The sequence below is a fragment of the Heterocephalus glaber genome, unplaced genomic scaffold (assembly GCF_053883595.1).
Source record: "Heterocephalus glaber isolate CG9 unplaced genomic scaffold, H.glaber_assembly_v1.0 deba00000122, whole genome shotgun sequence".
Taxonomy (NCBI): domain Eukaryota; kingdom Metazoa; phylum Chordata; class Mammalia; order Rodentia; family Bathyergidae; genus Heterocephalus; species Heterocephalus glaber.
Window position 1 is genome coordinate 12,138,275 of NW_028258138.1, and position 14,636 is coordinate 12,152,910.

At 42.4% G+C, this 14,636-nt stretch overlaps 1 protein-coding gene across 11 annotated transcripts in view; it reads left to right on the forward strand.

Annotated features, from left to right (window-relative positions):
- Positions 1–14,636, forward strand: part of Tiam1 (TIAM Rac1 associated GEF 1) — a 384,121-nt gene that overhangs the window by 335,759 nt on the left and 33,726 nt on the right. For 10 of the 11 annotated variants that reach the window (XM_087213203.1, XM_004842270.3, XM_087213200.1 and 7 more), the window contains one exon: positions 8,019–8,122. In XM_087213203.1, the coding sequence (XP_087069329.1) occupies positions 8,019–8,122 (104 nt within the window). Of the gene's footprint in view, positions 1–8,018; positions 8,123–9,766; positions 12,482–14,636 lie in introns of those variants that run through there. The other variant, XM_004842274.4, reaches the window with a different exon arrangement.

Here is a 14,636-nt window from a genome sequence, read left to right on the forward strand (position 1 = left end):
CCAAGAAAATGATAGGTAAACCTCAGTGTAAACTTACATTGTTGTGTTTGTTCTGCCCTGAATCTCATTGTTTTCTTTATGCTATGTGAGGTGTACTACTTGCAAAGGTTTTTCATCCATAAAACATTATTAAAAGGCAAAGAAATGATTTCAGCTGTTCTCAACAACAAGTGTTACTTGTAGCAGTTTTTTAGATGACCAGTAGGTCCTGTCCTTGGGAGCCCTCAGTCCTGTCTTTGGTTCCTCTTTCTCTGGGTACTGCCAGCCTCCTGTGGATCCTTGGTCCCTATAGAGATCAGGCCCTGGTCCCTGTCTTGTGGGCCCCCACTTCTGCCAGACCCCATGCTCAGTGTGGGATACAGATGAGTAGGTGTGCTCTGATTACTTCATTGGCCCCCTTTAAGACTTATTTTTGGCTCTTCCCTATTTGATTGTTAGCAGTGCTGTCTGTTACCACGTTGTTTCCTTGTAAGGAAAACATGGGGTAAGATCGTTTGGACAAAAGGTGATAGTTCCTTCAGTGCCCATTGGTAGAGAAGAATCTCTGGCAGCCAAGGGGAAGCTGGAGTAGAAATTTGCAAAACTGTGTTTGGGTAGAGTTTCCGGAAACACCCAACAGTAGTTTGTAAATCTGTCAGTAATTTATAAGAAGCCTGTAATGCTGGGGGTTTCAGAGAAGGTCCTAAGGCTTGGGAGGAAGATAATGTCCTTTACTACCACTTGAATTCCCCTTTTCCACCATCCTGCTATCTTTCTTCAAGTGTGCCACTGTCAATTTCTGCCTCTCCAGCTTTCTTCCATTACTAGATTCTCTCTAATCATTTCATGGTTATCTGCTGCTGGGGGACAAACCATTCCAGGACAGCTCTTTCGTTCACCTGCTTCTCTGTGGCCCAGCAGTCTGGGCCAGGCTCAGCAAGTTGGTTGTTCTGCTGTCCTCTCCTGGCATCACCACATGGCCACGTTGCAGGTACCTCCTCGGCTGCATCTGGATTTGTATTGGCTTTGCTCAAGTGCTGGGTGATTGGTCAGCTCCTGTCCTTATGGCCTGTCATCCTGGACAAGACCAGGAATGGCAAAGCCCCCTGAGGCCTTGGCTCAGAATTCACTGTGACTCAAAGTTGCATTCCTCTGGACAAAGCAAGCTACATTCACGAGGCTGGGAATAGGCTCAGGAGTCTGTGCTTAGGGGAATGGGATGGATTGCCTTTGTCATCTTTGTATACTGTCTGTCGAAAATTGCACTGTCCTTTCTTATTCTCTCTTGCTCCCATTTCATTAGCTTTTATCTTTAGCCAAGAGTGGACAGCATGGCTTAATAGGCAAAATACAAAATATATACTGTAGAATCAGATATACTTAGCATTATTGGTTTATATTTCAGACATTAATATTTTGCTAGTTATATGTATTGAAGATAACTTTTCTCAGTGTAAAACTTGTCTTTTTGGATTTATGGTAACTTGATGAACAAAAGTTTTACATTTTAGTAAAATATGATTTTCAATCTTGCATGGTTTCTTCTTCTTTTTTTTTAGTGGTTCTGAGGATCGAATCCAGGACCTTTGCACTACACTACATCCCCAGACCCCCTGTCCGTTTTTATTTTGAGACAGAGTCTTGCTAAGTCAGTTGTTCAGGCTAGGCTTGAAGTTGGCAATTCTCCCTCTTCAGGTAGCCAGAGTGCTGAGATTACAGGCAGGCGCTACCACATTCAGCTTGGTTTGTACTTCTTATACCTTGATATGTGTGGGATTAATGTGCTCTAAGGCAACACTGTCCAATAAACCTAAATTAATTAAAATTTTTATAAAGAAGTCCTCTTCTCTGAAGACGTGAATATCATTTGTGTTATCAATTTTTTAGTTTTATTTTATTTTTCATTGACACATCATACATACCTATGGGGTACAATGTGATGTGATACATGTATACATGGTATGATAATTAAATCAGGGTAGTTAGTAAATCTGTTCCCTCAAAAATTCATCATTTCCTCTCTTCTAGCTATTTTGAAATACACAATACAATACGGTTAACTGTATTTGACCAATGTGTTTTCTTGTAGAAAGATTTACAGCTTGGTCTACATTCTGGTTTATGCCTAACAGTTACTGATTTTGTGGATGGTGTGTGTTAGGATCCAGTGTTCTGTCTTTTTGTGTGGGTAGTTCACTGTGTTAGCAACATTTATCAGATGTTCCATTCCTTCCCCACTAATCTGCATTGTACACTGCTGTGTGGCATACGTGCACGCCCTGGTGAGGCTGTCTGTCACCCTGTTCTGCACTTCAGTACTCTGTTGTAACCTTGTGTTGAGATCTTACAGGAAGAGTATCCCAATCTTGCTTTCCTTCTCCAAAACTGTCTTTGATATTATTAGTATTTTATCCTTTTGTAAAAAATGAATTCCAAGGAAAATGCTGTCGTTGTGATCTTTATGAAAAGGTGAATAGGCATTTACCTAATAGATATTACTAGTTGACACAAGATTGTGCCTTAATTGTATGGCCTATTTGGATAAATTGCTAAACATTGAGTGAAATGTGTATCCATAATCCTTAGGAAAAGAGTTTGAAATTTATTTGTGGGTCAAACTTAATAATTATTGATATTTACATATTCTGTATCTTGACTAAATCTATTATGTCTGTCATGTATAGTGCTCTTTGCATTTGTCTAATACATTTCCCATCTTTCTAATCTACTGTCTTTTTGTTTAGCTCTATTTCTTGTGTGTAGCATGCAGCTGGAGTTCATTTTACATTGTTTTTCTAATCTCAGCATGAAATGTAAGTGTTGTGCTTAGTCTGTTTACATTTATTTCGAACATCCATTTTTTTTCTATTTCTTTCTGTGTTCTTATTTAGCTCTGTCTTACTCTTTTTTCCTTCCCTTTCCTGTCATCTTCTTGATTGGATTTCTACTTTCAACCTATATAATCTATTTTTATTCTTTAGTGGTTGCTCTTAAAATTTGAACATGCTGTCTAACAAAAAACAAAGTTAGTCTTTCTACTTTCCTCCTGAAACATAAAATTAGCATCAATTGCCTTAAATATGATTGTCCCTACCATTCTTTTATTTGCATCTTATATTTTTTCACCCTCAAAGGCATTTTGGGGAGGTGGGAAGATTGTTTTATATTCTGTGTTTTATATACTAAGACTCACTTATGTGTATGTCAGCCCTTCATTGTTTCAACTTGTATATCAGATATCTAAGTTATATATTTTTAAATTTTAAAAATGTTTTGCAAAATGCGTCTATTAGAGAATTTTTTTTTAGTGTGGTTCTGTTTGCAATAAGCACTCTGTTTCTTGAAAGTCATTACAATCTCTTTCTTCAGTAGTTTTTTATTTACTTTGGGGAAGTGTGTTAGGTATGGAACCCAGGGTCTGTCATGTGCTAGGCAAGCATTCGACCACTAACCCACACCCCCAGCTCCCTTGGTTAGCATTTTAGCTGGAAATGCAATTCTATGCGGACAGTTTCAACATTTGAAGGTCTGTACGGATAGATCTTCCAGTCTTCTCTTTTTTACTTCTACTTACATTCTTATCCATTGAGTGTTTCCGTGGCTCAGCTCTTGTTCCTAGAAATTCTATCAGTTAGCCAATTTTTAAAAAAAAAAAAAATCTCTTGTTGTTGCTGTTTTGTTAATAATTTCAGCCAAGCCATTTGACATTCTGCGTGTGGTTACTACAGCATCGTCCCTTGGGCTGTTTCCTATGTTCCCCATGCTTGATGCCTCTCTGTGGCTCACAGTGACTTGTTCTTTCTGTGTTTTTAGTGTTGGGTTATAGGTTCCTGCCTGACTGAGCTTTATCTCTGGGCATTTTAGGACACCATTGTAAGAGAGAATCATCCTTCCAGGACACATTGGTTTCTGCTCCTGTCGTATGCCCTTGAAACATAAATCCAGAAGGACAGTGAGGCACTTCCTCAACTTGTGGCTTCCAGGATGCAGTGCCTGGTGTAACCACACTCCAAACACCCCAAGGCCAGCCCTGTGATCGCATTCTTGGGGAAGAAACTCACCCTACTCCCTTCCTATTCCTTCCCAACGTATAGGCAGAATTAGAAAGCTTCCTTTTGCCACTGAGTGCTTCTTTCTGTTTATCTTTTAATACTGTTTTAGAATAAGGGGTGTAGCCCCTGTGTTAGTCAGCTTTCTTTCACTATAACAAATACCAGAGAAATTTAGAAAGGGGAAAGGGTTGTTTTAGTTCCCAATTTGGAGGTTTCCATCCCTGACCCATTGGCCCACTTGTTGGGGAGCCGGTGGCAGGGCAGCACGAAAACTGTCCCGCATGGCCAAGAAGCAAAAGGCAGGATGAGCAAGTGGCCAGGTCCATGTGACCCCGATGATCTCAGGCTTCTTGAGATCTCTGTCCTTCTCCCTGTCCTTATTGAAGGTTTCTCAGTCCCCAACAGCACCCCTCTGGGGACCAGGCATTTAATACATAGGCCTTTTGGGGAGAGGCGTTTAAGATCCAAACTCTGGCACCCCTTAAAGTGACCCTGTGAGTGTGAATAATTCACTCCTGACTCCCCACATTGTACTGACCTGGGGTCTCTTTTCTCTTTTATGGCTTTGAAGTTAAAACCCAGAGCTACAGTTCTGGGGGCCCTAAGCTGGGGATGCTGCTAGCATGAAGTGTGAGGGTGCATTTGAGATGGTCAAGTAGTAAACCCAGGGATACTAGTGCCAGGTGCAGGCTGCCGTCCTGAAAGAAGCCTCACTGCTGTCACCAACGAGCTGACATCCTCTCCGGGAAATGCCCTGGGTTGAGCAGTGATGGGTACATTTGGGGCTGCCATGATACGGGCCTCATGCTTCTTTAGCTTCTTTTATCTTCTTCATCTGAGGTTCTGGGGATTTCTTAAGAGTTCAGTTCAGATATACATTTAAAAAGGCTATCTGCTATCTTTTATTTAGCATTTCTAACTATTTTACAGAAGTATGGTTTCCTTTTCAGGATACCTAGCATACAGTATTGTTAAAAATGAAAATCCTTTCATTGTTTCCCTGTGAACATCTGCTGTGTTCTGGGCATTCAGTTAGACAGCAGGGATATGCAGACATAATGCTTGGTTGCAAGGCCCACAAATCCTACCTCTCTGGGAGGGCGCCCCCCTCAGGTGAGTAGCCAGGCTGTTCTGCAAGTAGTGCTGAGCATGCGTGTTCCCTGTAGTCAGAGCTGAGTGCAGTTAACAGAAGGTCCCTAAATGAGCATCTCTTCCACACCAAGGATCAACTTGCACTTTCTTCTGGCTCCAGGATAGAATATTATCCCCATACAAAGTGTTCAATTAGTTTAGTTTCCAACGGAGGTGACAAAGATAATGTCTTCCAGGTTGACTGAGCCCTTTTCTTTGACTGCTCCACCATATTGTAGATGGAGTGAGTGATGAAGAGAGGTGCTAGAAAATCCACCAGCCGGAGCAAGACAGAAAGCTCCAAGCCATAGAATGTGCACACATCCAGTTGGTGCTTCTTTCTAGGGAAGAGGAAAGAGACCACAGGAGGCAGAGGTCTGTTGCCCCTCTAAGTTTCCTGGCACATTGGGATTTGAGTAGAAAGTGATGCCAAGCAGTTTATAAGTAGTGGTGTCATGGGAGTATGGCAGCCACTTCGAAGACTGTATCAGTCTGTTAACTATTGCTGTGACACAATATCTAAGGTGTACTTCGCAAGGAAATTTACTTAGTTCACAGATCTGCACACTGCAAGTCCAGGATCAGGTAGCCCCAGGTTTTCAGTCTCTGCTCAGGGCTTTATGGTGGATGGCATTACAGTGACAGGGCCGGTGTGAGAAGAGACCATATGGTGGGACAAGAAGCTGGATTCCTGGGCCAGTCTTGGTCTCTTCAGTCAACTTGCTCTTGCCAGAACTAGCTCACTCCTTGAGACCAGCATTAATCCCATTGGCAGTGCCGCCAATAACCTAATTATCTTGCACTAAGCCCCCGTTCTAAAGGTTCTACCACATCACCACTGCCACACTGAGGACTGGGCCTCCAGAACCGAAACCTTTGGAGGACACACTTAAACCACATCCAAACTGCAGCGGAGGCAGAAGCTTTCATCCAAAGCATCAGAAGGAGGCTCCCTCTGCTCTCTTTCCTTCTCTTTTACCTGGCTGTTGTGATGGTGCTGAGGGTCCAGTGCCTGCCATATTCTAAGACAGCGATTCTCAAATCACTGGATTTGAGCTAGAGAATTCAGCTAGAGAAGGTGTTCAAATGTTAAAGTCTTCCTACACTAAGTGTGGTCTGTGGACCTGCAGTATTGGTCAGTACCATTTGGAGCTAGTGAGAAGTGTGGACTCTTAGGCCCGATTCTGTATCTACTGATTAAGCTTCTACCTTTAACAGCATCCTCAGGGGATTCAGATGCTTGGTAAATGTGAGAAGCCTTCTCGATAAAAGTGATTCTGATCACCTCTCCTTGGTGCAGGGAGCCACTGCAATGAAGCACTGTAGTAGAACTACGAAAGGAAAGCAAGAAAGTTGCCCGTATCTTTCCTCAGAAGATGGTAGGAAGAGAAGGTAGTGTAGGACAGTGATAGTTTGCCAGATTTCGTTTAAAAAAAAAAAAAAAGGCTCTGTGGGATTTTTCAAGTAATGCATACAGTCATTTTTGCTGGTGCTGCCTTTTGCTTTTATTATTACTATTCTTATTATTGTTTGGTACTGGGAGTTGCAGTAAAGCCACATCCTTGGCCCTTTTTAAATTTTGAGACAGGGTCTCACTAAATTGCCCAGGCTGAACTTGAACGTGTAGTCCTCCTGCTTCAGCCTTCTAGAATGCTAGGATTATAGCCATGTACCAGCCACACCTTGCTATTCAATTTTTTTTTTTTTTTTTTTGGTACTAGGGATCGAACTCAGGACCTTGCGCTTGTGAGGCAAGGGGCAGAACCACTGAGCTAAATTCCCGGCTCTATTCAATTATTTTTTAATAATTAATGAACCAATTTGTTTATTTACTGATTATAAGTTATTTAATTGCATCAGTTTATGACATGTTATCTATCCTTATCAGTTTGGTTATAAATCATTTTTCTTTTAGCTTGGGCTGTGCTTTACTCACTTTCCTGTCACTGTGACACAGTACCCAACAGCCACTATGTAACAGAGGAGAAGTTTATTCTGGCTCCCATTTTCAGTCCATAGTTCATAGCTCTAAGACAGGAAAGGCATGGTAGAAGGGTCTGGTGCAGGAAAGCTGCTTACTTCATGGCAGGCAGGAAGCAGGGATCAAAGAGAGGAGCCCAGGAGCAGGATATAACCTTCCAGGTCACATCCGCAGAGGCCTGCCTTCATCCAGGCTCCACCTCCTAACAGCAAATCAGCTATAGCCTCATAACCCAATCACCTCTGTAACCTCACCACTGAACACATGTGGCTCCTGGAGGGCATCTAGATCTAAACCGTAACAGGCTCCTTAACAAAATACCCGAAATGGCGTGGCTTAAACAGTAACCATTTATTTCTCTCAGTTCTGGAGGCTGGAAGTTCTACTCCGGTGCTGGCCCATTCAATTCCCTGGTGAGGGCACTTTTCCTGGCTTGCAAATAGCTGGCTTCTCACTGTGTGTGTTGATGGAGACAGAGACTCTACCAGCTTCCTCTTTTTATAAGGACATTAACCCTATCATGGGAAACCCACCCTTCATGATGAAAGGTGAACTTTATTATCTCCCTAAAGCCCCACCTTCAAATACCAAATCACATTGGCATGGGGGGCCAGGGGTTCAACATAAATCAGGGAGGGCACAAGTAATTCAGTCTGTAACAATTGTTATTGTACAAAAATGCAATGTGAAGTCAGAATAGCAGTGGTAACAATAAAATCTCCCATTTATGGAGCCAAGTTCATGGGTGGTACTTGGAGGATCTAGCAACACACCTACAGGTCATGAGATCACCTGCATGTCCCCATCCCACAGGCGTGGCTCTTAGCAATTGCCACACACAGTGACCCCTGCTTTCTTTTGATTTTGTGTGACAGGACACAGCATTTGCTGTGAGCAGGGCAGTAGTGCTGAGACTGCTCCAGAGGAGACTGACGGGCCAGACTTGGAATCCTCTGATGAGACGGACCACAGCAGCAAGGTGAGAGATTTTCATTTGCACATCTCACGTCTTGAGTCACCAGAGTCACAGCTGACACGCCAGCTCTGCACCCGGCTATGGCTCCATGGCCTCTCGACAGGACAAGGTGTTTTTACCTCGGGGAGGCCGCTGAATAGCAGGATTTGAAACCCACGTTACAGCCTTGATAACAAACCATACAAGAGAGCAGGGGGCAGAAATCGCTTGTAATGAAATGAAGGCCCTTTAATTTCTTCACGGCTGGGCCTTCTGGTAAAGGCCATAACTTCATCCTATTTCCTTTTTATGTCTTCACCAGTTTAGGATGAAGTAGCACCCACAGCATGTGTGGATGAGGCAGCCTTTCTGGCTACTGTGGGTTTCTGCAGTGAGCTGCCTTTTTTAAAAAATTAATTTTATTGGTACATTTTAGCTATATAATATAATGACATTCATCATTGGAAATTTGTACCTTTATCTAATCGATCTTGGTTCTTATTTTTTCCCCTTCCCCGGACCTCCCTATTTACAGAGACTTTGTTTCCATTTTTTTCCTTTTCTCCTATTAATTCCATTCCCTTCTTTCCTTTCCCCAAGTGAGCTACTTTTGAGTGGTCTGTGTTTGGTTCTTCTGGAAGGTGCCCATTTTTTACATTAAAGAGAAAGAAACTTTTAAAAAATTATCCAAATAGATGGTTCTTCAGTTGATTACTGTGAGAAAAAAATTTTCTCCTGATAGTTTGGTGCAAGACACTGATACTATTGTGTGTGACTCATCACGCCTCTATTCTACTTTATGAAGAGCCTCTTTGTTTCACAGTCTTCAAAACACAACACGATTTGAAAACTCTGGTACCTAGATCCTAAATGCATCTTTCCAGAAAAGCAATTGTGTGCCTGTTGCCTTACTAAATTTTGGCATATTGATGTTGACCTTTCTGCCTGTCTCTCATTCTTTGGCTTGACTCTTACCAGCCTAAACTAAACAAATCACATAAATACAAATTATGACTCCAGTTTCTCATCTGAAAAATCAGAGTGATCCTTGCTTTTGCCAGGTGATTGAATTATTAAATGTGTCAGTGTAACTACGAGAGTACATTGATAATGAAAATATGTTATCCACATATGATTATATGAAAAAAACCTCCATTTATACATGTTTTCTATAGTTTCTATATTTCTGTTCTCTGTATTTACATATTTTTATAGGACTCCTTCATTTGACTGTCTTCAGTATCTCTTTTACCCATATTTGTTTCCCTTTTACTACCATAGGGCCATCATTTTTGGTTTCTTTTTAAGTTGAGCACAACATAAAATTAAGTATTTGAATGTAATGTTAATATTTATGGACTGAAAGACATCATGTTACTTGGTTATTAGTTAAAAAGCCCATCGGTGAAAATGCACACGAAGAACAAAACAACAACAAAAAACCCAAACAAAAAAATACCTAAGTTGCTTTTTATTTACATGGCCTCTAGGATACTTTTACTCACTTCCTGGAGGAGAGGATGAGACAGGGTGGAGGAGGTCAGAAGCCCCCAGGAGAAGTAGATATTTCTGGCGGGGTGTGGTGGCACATGCCTGTAATCTTAGCACTTGGAAGGCTGAGGCAGGAGGATTGCCATGAGTTTGAGGGCAGCCTGGACTACACAGCGAGACCCTGTCTCAAAAAAAAAAAAAGAAAAGAAAAAGGAATAGATATTTCTATTCTGCTGAAAGATATTTTGACGGGTGCTTATTAAGTTACTTCATTATAGGAATTAAAAGTGCCATTTTCTTTCTTTTCTTTTGGTGGTGTTGGGGGTTGCACTCAGGACCTCTCCAATAGTAGGCAAGTGCTGCTCCTGAGCTGTATCCCCTGCCTTAGAAATGCTATTTTCACTTCCTAACCGGATTTAAGAAAACAACTTTTTCCTGTATCTAAAACATTTATTTCAGAGTGCTTTTAAACTTGGATCATTTGCATTTCACTGTCTTAGCTCTAGGTTCTCCTCCCCTCGTGGTTTTGAGAGAGATCGTTTCCATTTGAAATACAGTGAGTCACGAGAGCTAATCTGCTCCTCCATAGAAGGTTCCAGCAAATCCGAGGAAGGAAGAGGGCTAAGGCCTCCGTAACTGACCCCATGGACCTCTCTGACCTCCTGGTTCTTCCCCGGAGAGCAGGGCCCCGGCACTTGCTTAGAACAGAGAGGGTCAAAGTCCAGACAAGTGATGTTCCTGGATTTCCCTACAGAAATTCCACAGTGAGCTTTTTTCGGTACCGGAGATCGAACTCAGGACCTTGTGCTTGCGAGGCAGGCAGTGGAACCACTGAGCTAAATCTCAGGCCCAAGATCTGAATATTTTTAAAGATCCTACAGTGGGCTGTTCTCATACACCCTTTTGGGACATTGAACTCAGGGAGCTCTGTGTAACAGCTGTGATTCAGGTATCATTGGCCTTATTGGAAATATTGTCATGCAACCCATGTTAGTTAATCAAAATGGCTTTTGATGGATTACATTTTTTGATCAGGATGTATGAAAGCAAAAATTTAAAATCATACCAGCAGATCTTGGTGACAGGGCCCTAGTGTGTATTATTAATAATAAATGAGAAATAATGCTAACTTAATGTTTTGTAAACAAGAGGTACTGTTCCATATTAACTCATTTCATTCCCACAACACTCCAGAAAGTTCCATATTAACTCATTTCATCCCCACAGCACTTCAGAAAGAGATGCTTTTATTTTCCCTTTTTTACAGAGGAGAATACTATAGCAGAGAGGTGAAGAGACTGCTGAAATTCACACAGCTCTGGTGGCAAAACAGGATGCGAACCCAGTTCAGTTCCAGACCTGGTTAAATCTACCTTCTGGTCAGATTGTTAAAGTCTGCTGTTAAGTACCAGGCTTCATAAAAGAAGGAATTAATTTATTAAAGTTGTTGGAGGCCCTTTAGCTACACAGCCACAGACCACTTTAATATCTTACTAAAGCTTAGTCGTTCTGAGGGTCTTTTTTATGATTTAAAGAGCAAGCAAATATTTTAACTCTCCTGAGTAATGTTAATTTTATTGTTGCATCTCCTGTATCAGTGTATAATTTTTTTAGAATAAAGGAAAAATTAATTTTTAAATAGTGTGCTGCCTAAACATGCAGGGCTGTACACACATTTGCTGGGAGTAGAGGTATACATAAGTAAATAAAGAGGAACAAGTAATCGCTTTTTATCCTGGGTGAATACCTGAGGCTGCTGATTTTTGTGGTTGTTTAGTCCTTCTTTCTAAATGAGCTGTTTCCCACAACCTTAGGCAGGATAGAGAATGCATGTTGGAGTTCTCCGGGTTTCTGGACTTTTTAAAATGACAGTTTTTGTTCTTTGTGGCTGTTAGGAGCTGAGCACATAGATGATTGTGTGGTTGTTGTTCAGGGGTGGTGGCACTGGAATGTCACAAGCATGGGGTGTGGTTGGGGCTGTCACGAGAGAGGCAGTCTGGTGGCCTCTCCTTTTGCCTGCCGCCCCCTTGCTCTGTGACCTGAGTGACAGCCTCAGGAAGCCTCATAGCCACTGGTCATTTGTTTCTGCGTCCTGGCTTCTAATTGGAAACTCTTGTGTCTGGAACTGAATGCTAATCAGCTCGGGTCTGGGGAGTCTTGTGTCAGGGACTTCCAGACCCCTGGAGCTAGCATTTCACTTCCCATTTAGCAAGTGTATGGAGGATCCTTTGCATGACGTTTCCATTCAGAACGACTTCTTTTTGTTTTTCATCCATGTTTTTCTTATCTCCAAAACGTCTGCCCGTAACTAAGGATTAGCACAAAATGTGGAAGCATGTAGTGTGAGGAGCGCCCACAAAGTTGTGTGAGCCTGGCAGGTTTAATATTCCTGTGCTGTGTGGGACCCGGCCAATCAGCTGATCCCGGGCCAGCGGGCAGGCTCCCCTCTCCGGGGAGGTGGGCTGGGCTTTGTTCTCCTGCCTGTTTGGCTTGCCCTTCCTGGAAGTTTTGTTGTTTAGCCAGGTGAAGTCAAAGCAGGAGTCCTTGTCTGTAGTGTAGCCTGACAGCCCTGCTGAGGGCGGGACGGGAGGCAGGTGCCTCTCCGGAGGCTGCTGCTGGCCGTCACTGCACTGAGATGTGGCCGCAGGTTTTCAAGGGACAGGCGGCATGGGGTGTCCTCGGGCGAAGATGCTCTCCGCGGAGCCGGGGGGCGTTTGGTGCACTCTGAGTATTTTAAGAAACTCCCGTGTCTGTCCTGGACACACGAGGTGGTAGAACAATTACCATGAGAATATATTCCTGACAATGTCTGCACTATGGAAAATAAAGCGCAAGGCCAGGATTGAGAACAATGACAAGTCTGGTGACTCTATCTATCGGACGCTTCACCTGGTGAGCATGTTTGCTGTTGTTGGAATCCTTTCTAGCCTTGTTTACGGTACAGCTTTCCGGTCGTGGTGATTATGCTTGTCCTCTTTCCCTATAATTTATCCATTTGCTCTCTGGTCTCTGTTGTTGACAAAAGATATATATTAGCAGTTTTTGGAGGGTTGAGGGTCAGTAGTGGGTGTGCAGTTGAATTTGCTTAGAATCTTTACATTTATCTATTGTTTCATATTTAAATGGAAGAATGATGTACATTTATAGTTTGCATTTTTTAAAAACTAATTGTCATTGGAATTTTTTCTCCTTTCTCTTGGCAATGGAGTGCATTTTCTGATATGTGGATGATTCTCTTCCATCCCCATCTCAGACTGGGAACTGGGAAGTGTAAGGTTTAGGTTCTTTGACTTTATTTCTGCTGATTTGAGAAGGAAGTGAATATAGAAGGATTGGCTGAGAAGATGTGTGAACACTTTCATGTTAACTGACCTATTTTGACAGATCAGTTCTAGTAAATGATAACTCAAATAGGAAATATGTGGCAGGTTAATGGCAAGAAATAATTTAACAAAATCAAATCAGACCTTTCCATAGTTTGTTGTTAGTGGCCGAATCTATCAACTATTAAAGTTTGTGTCATTTAATGGGTCTTTATACTTTGACAGTGAGTTTGCATAATTCACCCAAATAAGTCTTTGTCCTGCTTGGATGCTTTCTCTTCGAAGCTTGTACAAGAAGAGACTGAGAAGGTGATCGCTATAGAAACTACCCTGGTATACAATGGACACTAAAATGATGAAGTCATTTCTTTGGTGTTTGTCCCCCCAAAAAGCTTAAATAAAGGCTGTAAGATTTTAGGCCACTCTTGCCCCTTTTAAATCTGTGGGATGTGTTAAATCGGTCACAGTGAGAACAGCTTTAGAACTCTGCTCATCTGGGGGCAGAAATTGTCTTTAGTGGTTGCATAACAGGAAGCACTTTAAACAGCTCAGTCTCTTAAGTTGATAGTATGGCCTTAAAAGTCGGCTCCCCCCACCCCCTTTTGTACTTTCTTTTCATCTTTCCCAGGAGGAAGGAGATATTATAAACATCAAGCTTCATGCTGGCCTCAGTAAAGTGGCCCATTTCCTCTTACCATTGTCCCTGCTTTCTCAGCATGGCGGGTGGATGATTCTCAGTCCTGACAGCGAAGCAGCAGCTCAGCTCCCCTTTAACAGTTTAAACTCTCCAGTGCCTGTGAGTGCTCTGGTTTCCAGGGTGACCGCTTGCAGTCCTCACATGGGGAGAGACTTGTGCTTTTCCCACTTGGCTGTCTTCGCCTTGCAAGAGTCCTTAGTTAACTGCCCGGTGCCATGAGACCGGGCTTGCTGGAGCATGCTGGGAACCTCCCCCCACAGCTGCCTTGCTTTGTTGGTGGCTACAGTGTTTGGTGTGCAGGTGACCAGGTTGCCACCTCACCCTTCATGATGGAGTGGGACACTTTCCACCTCCTCTTGTCTGGCTTCATACCCACACTATGTTGACTTTGACCTAAATTAGAAGTTTGGCCAAGGGTGGTAAGCACATTTGAAAGCTGGCCTCAATAGGTAAAACCCCTAGCTTAGAGGTTATTCCAGAGAAGTCCTGCACACTTTCTGAAAAAAATATTTTGGGGCACTATTTTAATAAAATTCTCAAGCTTTATGACATCTTTACTTTTAAGTAAATTCTTTCCAAGCAGAAATTTTAAGAGCCTTGTAAATAAAACCCCTTGACAGTGGCTATATGTATTATAACTTGTGATTCTATAGTACTTTTTAAAAAATTCTCATTATATATATTGACAGTAGAGGTCACATCCATTTGGCCTCAGTTCCTTGGGATACTCCTGGAATCAGAGACAGTGAGTAGGGTTGCCAGTGGGCACATGGCCTTCCCCTTGTTCAACCTCAGGGACTACCAGGCTGAATCTCTCATTGGCTGAGGAATGAGTCTAACAAGGAAGGGACACCTTGGGCTCTGAACTCTCCCACCAGGACCCCACGGAAATTGTAGGTGACCCCTGAAAGGCTAAGGGTACAGTAGTCTTCCTTAATTGTGGGGGATATACTCTAAGACCCCTGGTGGATAGCACCAAACTATATGTGCCATGTTTATTCTTATATATGTACCTGTGATAAACTTT